Here is a 16,159-nt window from a genome sequence, read left to right as displayed (position 1 = left end):
GAAATCATTAACTTTAAATGAATTATAAAGACATTTTTAAAGAACTTTTTTAATAAGTAGAACATAAACAGGAACATATTTTTATGTACTTTATAATTAAATATGTGTGCATGTCAATTTTTAGATGTTTTTTTTGTTTGTTTGTTTGAAACTAGCCTGAAAAAATCAAAGTCTAAATAAACACTAAAATGGTGTAAATTAACACTAAAAAGGTGTGCAGCATGAATACACCAAAACGGTGTAAATTAACACAAAAACAGTGTAAACTAACACCAAAACGGTGTAAATTAACACTAAAAAGGTATGGAGCATGAAATACACCAAAACGGTGTAATTTAACACCTCTTCGATGTTTTTTATGCTGCACAGCTTTTTAGTGTAATTTTAACACCTTTTAATTATGAGTGTAGATGGAAAAGCGCAAGGCTGGTAACAGAAATTTTCTGCTTAACTTAAATGGTGTTGCGTAGAAAACTACAAGACAGTAGCTAGATGCAGTTTTTTTATCTGCTCAAGATTAAATTAATCTGTACCTCTTGCTTAAAAAAATGAGTACTATAAGCATCACTATCCCATTACACTACATACATACATACATACATACATACATACATACATACATACATACATACATACATACATACATACATACATACATACATACATACATACTACAATAATATCACATTACTACATGTAACGCTACTACACTAATATTACATTGATTTGTTCTAATTTTATTTTACAAAAAAAAAAATTATCTTTTTTAAAGAAAGAATTCTAGTGATCATTGTTTGCCGAAGTCTTCTTTGATTTTCAGTTACCGTAATATGCAGATTATTCTGTCAATTTAGTTATATTATAAATTACTTAAGCTACAGCTGTGAGCGTGAAAATAGCAGTACTTAAAAATTATTCATATTTTCATTATTACTCTCCTTCTGTATAATATAGAAAGACTAATTTTTTATGTGTATATACAAGAATGAGATAAGTGAATTAAGCATATGAGAACTCAATACATCCAAGAATACTGCTATTTTTGATAAAATTATTGTAATCGAGGGAATGCATTAAATAGCAGTGGTTGTATTGATTTTAAAGTTTTAATGATTGTAAATTTTAAAGATTATAAAATTTAAAGAGATTTTTTAATTTTTACTGAAAAAGTAAGTATTATTTCAATTGTAATATATTCTTTATTTATTTGTGTATGCTCAATGGAAAACATTATTTTAAAGCATCATAAAGAGGATAAATCTTACTCATTTATACAAAATATTCTCAGATGTACAGCAAAGATGATTTCAAATGCCATAAATTATAAAGCAAAAGTTGAAAAACGAGGTGGAAAATGTAAGAATACAAGAAGACTGAAGAATTGTAAGATATGTTAAAAGCAAACCATTTTCATCGGCCAAGCAACTCAAAGATGATCTTAAATTTTAAAAAAAATTTAGTGAAAAAAAGTTGAAAAAAAGTTAGCGACACAACTGTTCATAGACGCTTAAGAGAGATCAGTTTATATGCATACAATCCACAAAAGGTTCCTTTATTAACAGTATCATGGACCAATATATAAATGTTGATATCCTCAATAATGTCATACTGCCCTAGTGTTGTGTTGAAGATATACTGCTATAATGGGTCTTCCAACAAGATAACAATCTAAAACACACTAGTCGCTAGGCAAAGGAGTGGTTTCAGGTGAATGGGGTTGAGGTTATGGAGTGGCCTGCTCAGTCACTTGACCTAAACCCCATTGAAAACTTATGAAGAGATGTTAAAAAAGCAGTTTCTGCTGCTAATCCAACTAATGCTCAGTAGTTATGGATAGCTATTCAACAAGCATGGTACGCAATACCGGCAGAAAAATGTCAATGCCTTGTTGACTTAATGTATCAGCGTTGCGAAACCATTATCTAAAACAAAAATTTTGCAACAAAATACTTGGCTAAATATTATTATATTATACTTATTTTTAACTTTTTAATGTTAAAAAATTAACTTTTTTAATGCTTAACTCTAGAAAAATTATTATTTTTCTCCATTTTCAGATACCACTGCTATTTCCATGACAGCAACCTTTTTTTAATATTATTGTTTTAATTCTGAAATAAAATGTAAAACTACTATTGATGTGATTATTTTTATTCTATTAGAATTAATTGTCAAAATAAATACTATAAAATTTTTTTAGTAATTAGTGAAAGAAAAATTGCTCAGCAGTATTCAAAAAATTCCAGGTACTGCTATTTTCATGTTCACAGCTGTAATTTTACACTAAATATACAATTGTGTCTAAAATCTGAAAAAGACAAAAATCTTTACTCTCATTAGTTTCCATGGCGCATGCCAGTTAGGTTTAGGCATAGTAGTTGCTTTTCGAGCAATCATTCCATGAGAAAATGGAACTTTACTTTCACCAGTTGTAGCAAGAGCTCGCTTTGGAGGAGCAATACGCTCTAAACCACCTGAAGAAAGAGCTTTATTTGTAATATCTTGAATCCCAGCTGCATATTGATTGTTTTCAGATCTAAATCAATTAACATATTTGAAAAGAAAAACCATTTAACAATATGTGACATGAACAACATATAACATATATAAAGACATGTAACTTTTTTTGAAAAGAAGAAATAGGGCAGATGAGATTTAGCATATTCTATCTAAATTTGGTTTTTTTTTCCCCCTCGATAGTGTTATTAATCAATAGAGAATCATATATCATTTTATATTTATTAGGTCAACATTTTTATTTTTTGTTTTACTAAGTAATTTATTAATCTGTTTTATATTGTTCTAGTTTCAATGTTAAAATTAAAAAACATGTTCCGCAGAACATGTTATTTTTTTATTTTTGAAATATAACAAAATTAAAAAAAAAATGTCCCACAGAACATGTTATTTTTTATCTTTGAAACTAGAACAATGTAAAACAGCTTAACAGGTAAATCAGTGCTAACCTATTAAATGACAATAGTGTTCACCTTTTAAAAAATTTGCCTGTCAAAAAAAACTTTTATTCAAAACATTCATCCAGCAACATGATTATTTTAGATAAAGACTTAATTTCAAAAATGTGGTTACACCTAATTTAATGTTTAAAGACATTAGTCAACAACAACAAAAATACTAGTCTTCAATCAAGCAAAAAAATTTTAAAACAATATACATTTGATCAGAAGGATAACGAGCTAATGATTGATTGACTGCTAATGCAGAAGGATGCCTTTGATTTGTTGCTGAGCCATCTGTTAAACCTATGATAAGAAAAACTCCATTAAAATAAAGATATGAGAAAAAAAACTTTATTTATCAAACAATTTTCATTAATAAAAGTTAAAATAAGTTTAAACATTGAAAACAATTATTTAATGACTGAAAAAAGTTTAACAAAAATAAGTGACAACTTGCACATAAACATTAACTAATACAAATTACTTAACTTTTTATTGTTTTATTAATTTTTATTTTTAATAATTATTTTTAAACTTTAATTTCCTAATCATTTATTTAATCAAAATACAAAAAATAATATAAAAAATAATTTTATACACTTAAATTTTATACACATAAATTTATTTTAGATAAAATCTTTTACAAAATTTCTTGAATTTAAATTAAGATTTTAAATTAATTAGTAATTTGTAGCAATGCATAAATCAAAACAAAAATTCCAAACTCATGATTGGTCAAAATTTAAAAGCCTTGAGATAATTTATTTGTCTCCAATAACTTAGAGACTCAAGAAAGGCTTATTTGGTTCTATAATTGGTTTCAGAATTTACTTAATGCAAATGTTAAATTTCATGATTTAATGTAAACATAAACAATTTTAAAAAGACTTCTTTCAAGTTAATTGTAGTAAAATATTTTATACATAACATAAAGTCAAGGACTAATTTATAACAGGATGCGCAAAGTTGATTTTCTGACTTTGCTAAGTGAAGACCATTCAATGCTATTCAATTTAAATGCTTATAAAATTAAATTTAACAAAAACAATATTTTGTTAAATCAATATTACTAAAGTAATTTTACAGTGAAAATAAGTCTTTTTTTACAACTTGCTCTTGTTTGGTTTTTTTTCACAAAACATAAACCAATTCTAACTAGCTGGTATACTCACGAGGAACTGTCAACTGATACACTTACTGAGTACACTCATGAGGAAATGTCAAATATCTCCTTGAAACCTCTTCAATGAAGTCTTTAGCTTCATTTGTTAGTATAGGTTCATCTTCAGCATATACCCTCACATTTTTTTTCCAGCCACCCTGCCACATAGGGAGCAGAACTCTTCTCAGTTTCAGAAAGACATACATCATAAATGCATGTTTCAATTGAAGTTGCATTCTTAAAACTGATTGGATCTTTGCATGTATAGCAAACTATTTGAACTTTAATCTTGCAGAGTTTGGTTGTGGTCTCTTAGTATAATACTCTACCCTTTTGCAGAGACATTTACAATATTCTACCAAACCTGCTGAATAAAAGAGGATGTTTCATGAGCTTCTTTTATTAAGTAGATGAACTGTATAAAACAAAAGAAACTAAACTCACTGATCATTTAATGAATGAATGGCCTGAAGGTCAGAAACTCTATTGAAAATTTTATGACCATCTGTTACAGATCTTAAAATAATGACACCATGTTTTTCAACTATAACAGCAGCTTATTTCACATCACTAAATTGATACATTAATGTTAATTTGTGAACAGGTATAACAGAAACCATTAAACTAGGTCCACCATGTAAGCACTTCATAATGACACATGGTATAGAATTTGCTTTAAATTCTAGATCATTTGTTTCCATCCCATTTAAAACTGCAGCTGAACTGTTGGCCTGATTTTTACCTCATCAGCTATCAAATAAACATTTTTATGATGATTATTCTTTACTTTTTTTAAATGTTTTTTGTAATATGAGATCAATGTTTGTGGCAGAAATAACAGACTGCAACTTTCGTTTACTTAAAAGCATTTAAAATTGCAAAACTGATCATAGTTGCAGTTAAAAAGACTCAATATTAAAGCAGTAATCAGCTACAGATAAACTTTTGTTTCACAATAGTTTGAAAAGTCTTGTAATAAAATTCAATTTTTTTGCATTGATAGCATTCTTTAAATTTTTTTGGATTGATAGCATTCTTTAAATCAAATTCAAAAAATTCTGAAAAAAAAAGTTATCAATACCATATACTTTATAATTGATCATAATTATTAACTAAATTAACTAAACTAATAGCTTCAAAAAACTGTGAATAGAAGACCAAACCACTTTTGGGATTCAATATATTACTTAACGAATTGCTAATGTCATGTTAAAATGTAAAAAGCAGAAAAAGTATACTTATGTATGTACACTTATCATATATACACTTATCATAAACTAATAAATATAAAATAATTTAACTCTTGTCACGAAATTTAAACTACCATTACTTTTAAATAATAATTCAAAACAATGTCAATGACTGCTTGAGGTGATAGTACAGTAATTAAAACAACATTAAACTTAAAAAAAAACTTATTAATTGCCAATGGCCTAAAAATGGGAAAAAGTCTTCAGAGATTTTTGAACCATTCCTTTTTCTTTAATTGAAATTTTGACTGGCAATGTATTACATGTGGCATTGTGTCATGTACTAAATGATTTAAATTGGTTTAAAAATGGCAAAATATTTGCATTTCTGTAATTTTGGCCAACTTTAAGGGTAATTGAGTTCACAAAATCTTTTAATAGCCGAACAAGAACAGCAGTAAAGATTATTTTAGTGTATGTTAATGATCTTATGTAGTAAATAGATTTCAAAACAAATAGATTATTTGAAATTGATTGATTGGAAAATATTCTTTTTGCTCAAAAAACACGATTTTGAAAAAAATGTTATTGAAATAAAGTAAAAATAGCTTTGGTTTGTATTATTTTCAATTGATCTTGACTTTAGGGTTAGATTGGCTTTGCGTTTTAGAGATTTGTTTACTGTTCTTAAGTAGACAATTTTACGCATTTATACCAAATGTCAAGTTCTTTAAATAACTTATTTGAAAATCATTGTCTAACATCAAAATTTAGTACAGCTGAGGCTACTACAACACTTAAAGCAATTCATTCAAGAAATACATTTTTTGGGCATTGATTCACTTATTGCAGCAGGAATATAAACGCTTTTTTTTATACTTCATTTTTCCGATCTGTTTGTCAGCCTGGATCTTGCACAAAACTTTGGTAGGTAAACAAAACTGATGTGTTTCACCACTTCATTTTTCAGTAAAGTGAAAAATTACAGCTGCAACATTCTTTTTCATTCCACATAAATTTCCAATGTTCTGTCATATCGTCTTGTCATAATAGTTTTGCAAAGTATTTATCATTTTTTCTGTTAAGCAATCCACCTAATTTTTGCTATCGCATAAAAGTTCTTTATTATTATTTTTTTAATTCCTTAGGCAAGCACAAACTTGTTTTTTTATACGCCCAATGTTTTTTTATTTCTATACTTTCTCCATAACGTTTAACACCTTACTGACTAACTTGTCTAAAGGGTCTAAATTTGCCAATTGACTTGTCAAAAAGGGTCAAATTTGTTGACTAAATGAATGAAAAAACCATTGATGGGAGGGTCTCACACCCCCAGTGTGCCGGCCTTGAAAACACTTACGTATGAACTGTTATCTCCATCATGTAGAAATGTATTTAAATTGTTTTTAAATGCATTTAAGCTGTATTTAAATTGTTTTAAATGGTGTAAATTTATTTTTTTTAAATAAAAAAAATAAATTTACACCATTTCATTTCATAAAAGAAGCTGAGTCTGAACTAGAATTATAATTTTTCTGAACCTGAACTGATTTTACACTGAAACACTTGAAAATGTAACGTATGAAATTATATTCTTAGGGATGATCTTAGATTTTTTTAACTCCTATATTAAATACAAGTTTTTGTTTCTACAGCTGTTCAACTCCATTGTTTACGGTGTATTTATGTTTCTGCCATGTTGTTACTACTCCACTAGTAACACTAGTAGGTGTATTCACATTTCTGCCATGATCCATCAATGCCACATGTAATACCTTTACGTGTTTTACTGTTAGATCACAATTCTTTGGCTGCATTTTCATGCTTTCATCAACTAAACTTTAATAGAAATCCAACAGCATGCGCAATGTATCATTATAACTGTTTTCATTCATTGGCAGCTGAATATTCATAATTCAGCAAAAAATTTCTAATGCTGATAATCTCTATATTATTTCACGAAATACAACTTTTACACAAGTACTTATGTCAAATGGAACACACTTATGTTTAATTAGATTGTTTTGTTAGACATTAAAGCCCTTCTTAGCAACAAAAGCAGATTAAAAAAAAACAGCTTCAACAACTATTGCAACAAATTTTTAGTAGAAAAGTTAGACCATACTTTTTTAAAGAATTAAACTGCAAATTAACAAACTTTTTAGCATTTTTGATTTAACATCTGAAAAAATACACACCACAATAGAAAACCTATTTATTTAAAACAAAGTGTAACTAAAAACAAAATTGGAAAAAAAATGAAATTTTTTTATTAATTCTTATTATTTTACTCATTTAGTGTTCCAAAAGTTTCCACAATTACTGAAATTACCGAAATGGCATTTGAATCACTAGGGTGTGTCGATTTTCACTTTTTTTTGAAATTTGATGATGGCTAGTATACTCAGTATGCAAAACATGAAAATAATTTAACAGTAACTCAGTATGCAAAACATGAAAATAATTTTTTTTTTGAAAAAAAAATTTAAGCTACTTTTTTTCACCCTTAAACTGTAATGTTTTTGAACTTATTACTTTTTATTCTTGAAACTGAAGTTAGCCGTTATCTCTGAAGATCGCATTTATTTACCAAACCATGTAGTAAACTAAAATTTAACTTTGTGCGCAAAATGGTGCATTTCAAAATTTAGTTTAACAAACAACGATAAACAACAATTATGTTTTAAATATACACTCTCCTTTTTGCAATACTTATATATTTTTTGGATTATGTAGATATGATGAACTGTGTTTTACAATTTATTTACAAAGCATCATAAATCTACAATTATAATGCTCTGTTATTAAATTTTAATACCTTTCAAAAACTTGTATATGTGTGTGTATATATATATATATATATATATATATATATATATATATATATATATATATATATATATATATATATATAAATTTTTTTGAATTTCAAAAAATTGTGTATGCATATATTTATTTATATAAATAAAATTAATTTATTTTACAGAAAGATGGCTCAGTGTTTTTAAAAATTATTACTATATTAGTAAAACGCCTCCGATTTATTTTTTTATAGATAAAGTAAAATATTTTTAGAGCATAAACAATTTTTAGAATCTGTTTTAAAAAAAGTTTATATAAGATGTTACATACCACTAAAACCAGAAGTAAATAAGCTTTGGTATGCTCATTCTGAATCAGTTTTGCAAAGTATGCTCTGTAGTCAAATTGGGGGTGAGCGAAAAGAAGCAGTTGATAAAATAGTTGAAATAAGATCAGCAGGGAATGATGCACTTCAGTTTGGAGTTAGATCTTTTAGGATTCGAAAGACTCCTGCCATCATTATGGAAGCAAACTGCTTGTCTGAACTTATAGACTGGAGTGACATTACTGAAACACCTCTAACATGTCATTTATCAACTGAAGCAGTTAAAGAATTTATTAACACTCCAATGAAAGTAATAAAGTGGCTCTCTTATACATAATCTGTTGAAAGATATGAGATAAGAATGACACCTGAAAGTGCTTGTTATGTCTTCGGTCAGGCTAGAAGAAATACTTACATTCATGGTCAATTGCTAGCAGAGAATTAATGTCCAATAATTCTTGCAAGAAAGAAACGGTAAAACTCATTAAAAAAATTACTTGCAAACTATTATTTAATCATCTTTAGTTAGATAACTATTTCTTGGACTTGTTTTTTTATGAGTGTATAAAAAGCTTGATGTTCAACTTTTTATTTTGAACCCTAAACTCTTTCTAATTAAAATAATGAGCTGATTTACATTTAGTCTTTGATATTACAAATGTGTGTGTATATATACATACATATATATATATATATATATATATATATATATATATATATATATATATATATATATATATATATATATATATATATATATATATATATATATATATATATATATATATCAGTGGTGTACCCTCAAAGTTGTCGGTGGCAAGGGACAACTTGTTTTCTTAAAGGGCGAATAAAATAAATAAAAATTGACTGTCAGTAACTGCCTAGCAGGACGACCAGACAGTTACTTACAAAAGAGTATTTAGTAATAAAACCACAATTAGAACTATGTAGATTTTATTCCTTGGGGTTGCTTAAAATAAACGTTTAAAAAGCATTCAAAGTAGTATACATTTCCTTTAATAATAAATATACTCCTGGGCATAATACAATTTTACTAAAAGTAATAAAAAAAAGCCGACATGCGATTTTTTATTTTTAAGTATTGTTTTTTTAAACATTGTTGCATTTCAAAGCAGGTTTCTTGAATTTTTGTCAAAATGAGTTTTGAAATTTCAATTCAAAATGCTAATGAATCATTTTTCAAATGTTTTAGTCACATTTTGAATAATGTGAATGAGGAATTGAATTATTAACAACACTGAACCTCTTTTTGTTAAAGTAAATTTTTATTTTAAGCTTGGCAAACAAAATTATGGTAATAAAAAACATTACTAGAGTGGACATAAAAAAACATTATTAATAATGTTTTTTCACATGCATTTTAATAATGTCTTTTATTACATTAATTTTGTTTGACAAAGTTAAAATAAAAATTTATTTCACCAATGAAATTCATTATACTAAGACTTCATTTCTTTTAGAAAAAAAAAATTTCCACGTGCACCATTAAGTGCATTCTAATTTAGAAGACACTTAATGATGCTCGTGGAAATTCTTTTTTCTAAAAAAATGAAATCTTAGTATAATGAATTACAATAAAAATACAATGCTCATTCAAATGAAATCATTTAAATTAAATTTGATTGAAGATTGAGGGATAATAATAGAATATTTTTCTTTTTAAAAAACATTTTTTTGCGTTATGGCTTTCAACTTTTTTGCTCCTCGTAATAAAACTTTTGTTATGACAAAAAGAAACGAAATGAATCAGATATTGAATATGATAAAAACAAACGAGTAAGAACATTTCAGACCACTTGGCTTACAGAGTTTTCTTGGTTGAGATTCAAAATTTACAGAGTTTTGAATTACAGAAGTTTGGCTTACAGAGTTTTCTTGGTTGAGACTCAAAATTAAGTGACTTATATCACAAGCAAAGTAAAAATTCTGTGAGCATAAAGTTTTGGGTTTTGCGCAACAAAAGAGTATCAGGAAAAAATCAGATGGCTGAAAATGAAAGCATTGAGTTTGTTATGTTTGTTATCTGTGAGTATTGTCGGGAAAAACACTTCACAACAAATAAATTGAAGCAACTTATAATCCTTCTCTCAATGAATTGAAACAGTTTTGTTTTTGTTGAAACCTTTTGTTTTTGGAGCTACGTCTTTCCACATCGAAAGTTTAAGAAAATATTGCAAGTCTTCAAATCTATTTCATAGTCTACCATTGGAAAGAAAGAAAAACCTATTAAAAGAAAAAACTGGTGTCTTAAGTGAAGCACAGCGAGTTCAATCTGCTCTAACAGAAAATCAAAAAAAAATTTTAAAAACACTATTAATAAGCATGCATGGAGTTTTAGTAAAAGGTAAACCTTTTAAAGATTTTGAATTCCATGCATCGATGCTTAAAGCTATTGAAGTAGATGTAGGAACTACATATCACAACTGAAAAGCCAGACTTAAATTCGGTAGACCCATTGGGGATATATTTTTAAGTGATCTAAGAAAAGATTTTTATAAAACAAGGTTTTTCAGCATTATTGTAGACAAACCTACAGATGTTAACAGATTAGAACAATGCGTATTATACATTTATTATGCAATTTATGGAAAACTATATATCCGTTATTTTAGCTATAGATAGTGTACAAGACCAAATGCAGAGCAGTTACATGAACTTATTTTAAAACTCTTACAAACTGAATTAAAATAGGAACCACCAGTTTCAGTACTTGGAGTTGCTGGCTTTGATAATGTAAAATACAATTGTATTATTTTAAAGGAACAACAAAAACAACAAAACTATGATGACATTAGTTCAGTGTTTTCTGAGGAAGATGAATCAGTGGAAATCTTTAGCAATGAAGAGTTTGATACAGAAAGTAATGATAATGATGACATTAGATCACCATTTGGTCAAGAAGAAGAATATGTGGAAATCTTAAGTGATGAAGAATTTCATACATCAAATAATAATAAGTGTATGTATTAACTATATGATAAGCTTGCCTTGCTTATCACATTGTTTGCAACTTGCAATGAAAGACAACTGCAAAGCTTCACCTGCAATAGCTGCAATTTCTAAATTCTGTGAGCAGCTATTCGTATTTCATCATACACCTGCTGTAATTTAAGCAGTTTATCGAAATGCATTAGAAACTTTATGTATAAAAAGTGAAGTTTTTTTTTCCTACTTTGCAAAAATAGTTTTTTTAATAAATTTGTTTTAATAAAAGCTATTTTTAAAATCTCTATTTTAATCATTTCTTCACATCTTCATTGTGTTTAAAGCATTTGAATTATTAGTTATTATATCATTCTTATAAAGTTTGAGAAAAGCTTTAAATGAACATTGCTTTCTTTATTTAGCAAAAGTTAGTGTTATCCGCGTAAACAGAACGTGGTGAATATCACACATGGTAAATGCTTTGGAGAACATATTCAACAGCAAAGATGCTCACATTGATGCTTACTCTACAATCTTTGTTGAGCATATTTATAATGCAGATCAGAAGTCAAAAGCACCTTACTTCGAAAAGAAACTTGAAGATACAACTTTTTGGTCATCCACTGTTTTCTTCTAGATGTATGTCAAGCAATAGCAACATTTTCCAAAGTAAGTTAAACTTGCTTAACTTAAATATAGTTATAGAAACACAGTTACTTATTATTACTTATTAGTTATTTCAATTAATCTTTTTATAATTGTTTAAAATTTTTTTTAAGGTTACACAGAAAAGTAATGTCACTGTCTTTGAAGTGAAGTCTGCATTAAGGCAATCAATAGTCAATTTGGAAAGATTTCAAAATAACCCAGAATCTCGATTCCATTGGAAAAAACTTATAACTTCCTACAAAGTTGATGATAGGCGTATATCTCAAAACATTCGCATATCCATTGTTACAATAATGAAGGCCAATCTTCAAAGCCGATGTACTGATTTCCTAACTGTGTTGATGATGTAGAGAATTTACTTCACACTAAGAAGTGGAAAGCGGACTAGTTTTTCCTAAATTACAATAAAAAAAACATGCGCAACAGATGTTTTCAACACCAGTATCAATGCACTAGTTAGTAATCAAGCTGTCAATAATCAACTAATATGCAAAAGTGTAGACCCTGGTGCTATTTTACCAGAGTGGATTATTTTGAAAGAAAACATGATAAGCTGGGTCATGAACAACACAAAAACATTTCCATAAAAATCTTGGGAAGAAATAGGTTCAACATTAAACCCTAAAAAGTTATTAAACCTTTTTTTGAATATATTTCTCTCTTTGTCATAGCCATAGTTCGGCAGATGCAGAGCGTGGCTTTAGCGCATTGAAAAATGTAAAAGGGAGCCATAGAGCTAATGTACGTAACGAGTTACTCAGTTCACAACTTAGAATATATATAGATGGCCCAACTTCCCCCAAAATTTAGTATTGAATCGCATATATCACAAAAAAAAAGACCATGGATACATGGATAAAGAAAAGCAATCAGCCCCAGAGCAACGAAAGACTACTCCTATTAAAATATTTCATGACAACCTTTAAAAGTTGTATTTAAAGATATTTCTTTATCGATATCTCTTTGTAACTAAAGTTACTTAACAATATTTTTTTATTCTAATAAAATATTAATTTATATTTGATTATTAGAATTTACATTTTTTTCTTCAATATTTTTGCCCGAGAAAAAATAGCAAAAATAAATTATTATACTGAACTAATGATTATCATAATGGACGACTCAAGTAAAAAAAAAAAGTATTTCAGTCGCGAAAAAAGCAGAGAGTACACCGCTGTGTGTGTATATATATATATACATATATATATAAACAATATACATACATACATACATACATACATACATACATACATATATATATATATATATATATATATATATATATATATATATATATACATATTTTAAAAAGTATTAAAATTTATTAACAAAGCATTATAAATTGTAGTTTTTTCTTGTAAAACACACAGATAATAATAAACAACTTTAAATCATCATTCCTACATAATCTTAAAAAAATTTAACATAGCGAAAAGGAGAGTGTATATTTAAAAGATATTTGTTATTCACATGTTGTTTATTAAACTAAATTTTAAAACACTGAATTTTCACAAAGTTAAATTTTAGTTACCTACATTGTTTGGTAAAAAATGTGATCTTCTTCAGAGATCAAATTTCAAAAAAAAATGAAAATCGAAATATCCTATTGAATCATAATTCTAAAGAATTAGCATTTAATCAACTTAAAAAACTGCTCATAATTTATCTGGTACAATAGTTTAACTCAAAAAGCTATTATAATCACAAATGTACAATATAACTTCCACATTTGAATGTAATCCACCAATGATTTGCACAATTAACTTAATTATTTAATAAAACTTGACTTAATTAGTTAAACTTATTTAACTAAAAATAATTTAATCTAATAAAATTTAACAAAAAATACTTAGATTACCTTTATTATTTTCAATTGCCAAATAATGCTGTGAATTGTGGATGTTTTGGTTTCCTTGCTTTTCTTTTAAGTGTGAGTATTCTGCGTGAATTTTGAGTTTTCTTCTCAGTTCATCACTATATTATATTTTAAGATAATATAAATTTGTTTTTGGTCATACAAAAATATTACTATCAACCAAAGAAAGGTCTTATGTGTGAAAATCTTATTTATGTAACTAAAATACAAGAAGAAAAAACTTTTTAATTAAAAATAAATTTAAGAAAATACTATTCTTTGAAAGTCATTTTCTTGTTATACGATACAATGTGATAAAAATTCAATAAATAGGGCTGCAAAAAACTTTTTTTTAAAAATATGTATTTTTTTATTTCAATATCAGGAATATTATCCTATATACCTGATATAATTATATTATATTACTATATTATTATATTTCAATATCAGGTATATTATAAGGCGCCATCTTATTATACCATATTATCTTATATTATACCTGATGACGCTGATCATATTTAGTGAAATATCGAATAATATATATTGAAATAAAAACAAATATACTTTTTTTTCAAAAAAGTTTAAACGCAGCCATATTTATTGAAATTTAATAACAAATATATAAATATATAAATACATATATATATATATATATATATATATATATATATATATATATATATATATATATATATATATAAATATATATATATAAATATATATATATATAAATATATATATAGATATATACATATTTTTTAAAATTGACATGTTTTGTAAAATTTATTTACATTTTCAAAAGATTATTTTACAATAATAAAAAACGCTGAAATAAATATTAAAAAATAGAAGTCTTTACAGAGAAATATTTACGGACAAAAAATTTTACAAAATAAACCAATATATTTATTACAAAATAACTCGGTAAATAACCAATTTTGTAATAAATATATTGGTTTATAATGTATACTTGTTCATCTGTTAATATTTCTCTGAAAAGATTTCTATTTTTTAATATTTATTTCAGAGTTTTTTATTATTATAAATTAACCTTTTGAAAATGTAAATAAATTTTACGAAACATGTCAAGAATAAAAAACATCGTGTTATTTTTAAAAATAATTACTTATTTTATGCTATTATGATGTTCAAAAAATATATATATTTATACATATATATACATATATATATATATATATATATATATATATATATATATATATATATATATATATATATATATATATATATATATATATATATATATATATGAATACATATATAAGGAGCTATTCTAGATCGATTTTCAAAAGCACCAACTGTATTTGGGCACTGTCCAAATTCAGAAAAAGAGGAAGTTTCTTTTTTACTGCAAACATTGCTTTATTCACAAAAAAACAGCTAATTTCCTTACCGAAAATCACCCTCACAGGTGAGACAGCCGCCCAAAATATTGTCCTAGAAGATCTACTCTATATAAAAATATATATTATATTTATATATATATATATATATATATATATATATATATATATATATAAATATATATATATATATATAAATATACATATATATGTACATATATATGTACATATATATATGTATATATATATATATATATATATATATATATATATATATATATATATATATATATATATATATATATATATATATATATATACCCACACATATATTATGTATACAAATAAATTTAAAATGAATTCTATAAATTAGAGTGCTCAATGCTTTTAAAAGTACAGAGCAATAATAAATCAGTAGAAAATCACTTAACAAAAATTTTTTTCATTTAACACAGCGCTTCATCAATAGAGATTCATCAGAAAATAAAAAAAAAGAAAACTTTTTAATTAGTCTTTATTATATAATGTATATATATGTGTGATATATGTTGTAAAATATAATGTGTATGTGTGTGTGTGTATATATATATATATATATATATATATATATATATATATATATATATATATATATATATATATATATATATATATATATATATAGATACAACCCTCGGAATTAGGGTCGGCATTCAGCAATGCCGACCTGAAAATAAGTGAGATCGGCAAAAAATTGCCGACCTCGTTGTAATGTTTTATGGTTAGACCTTTGTATCAAATAATTTTGGTCGACCTCAAAAAGATTGAGGTTGGCAAATTATTGCCGACCTCATTTTTCCTAATTCCGAGGGTAGTGTGTGTGTGTGTGTGTGTGTGTGTGTGTGTG

The 16,159-nt window shown here is 26.1% G+C and overlaps 1 protein-coding gene across 1 annotated transcript in view; it reads right to left on the bottom strand.

The window, feature by feature from the left end:
• LOC100211391 (pleiotropic regulator 1) overlaps window positions 1–16,159 on the bottom strand; it is a 71,531-nt gene that overhangs the window by 33,896 nt on the left and 21,476 nt on the right. The window contains exons 3-5 of the mRNA XM_065814633.1: window positions 13,913–14,028; window positions 3,176–3,263; window positions 2,332–2,536 (exon numbers count right to left, since the gene is read on the bottom strand). Coding sequence (XP_065670705.1) covers window positions 2,332–2,536; window positions 3,176–3,263; window positions 13,913–14,028 — 409 coding nt within the window. The remainder of the gene's footprint in view (window positions 1–2,331; window positions 2,537–3,175; window positions 3,264–13,912; window positions 14,029–16,159) is intronic.

Source organism: Hydra vulgaris, chromosome 12 (genome assembly GCF_038396675.1).
Source record: "Hydra vulgaris chromosome 12, alternate assembly HydraT2T_AEP".
Taxonomy (NCBI): domain Eukaryota; kingdom Metazoa; phylum Cnidaria; class Hydrozoa; order Anthoathecata; family Hydridae; genus Hydra; species Hydra vulgaris.
The sequence above is the reverse complement of the archived record's forward strand: the minus strand, read 5'-3'. Positions and strand labels throughout refer to the sequence as shown.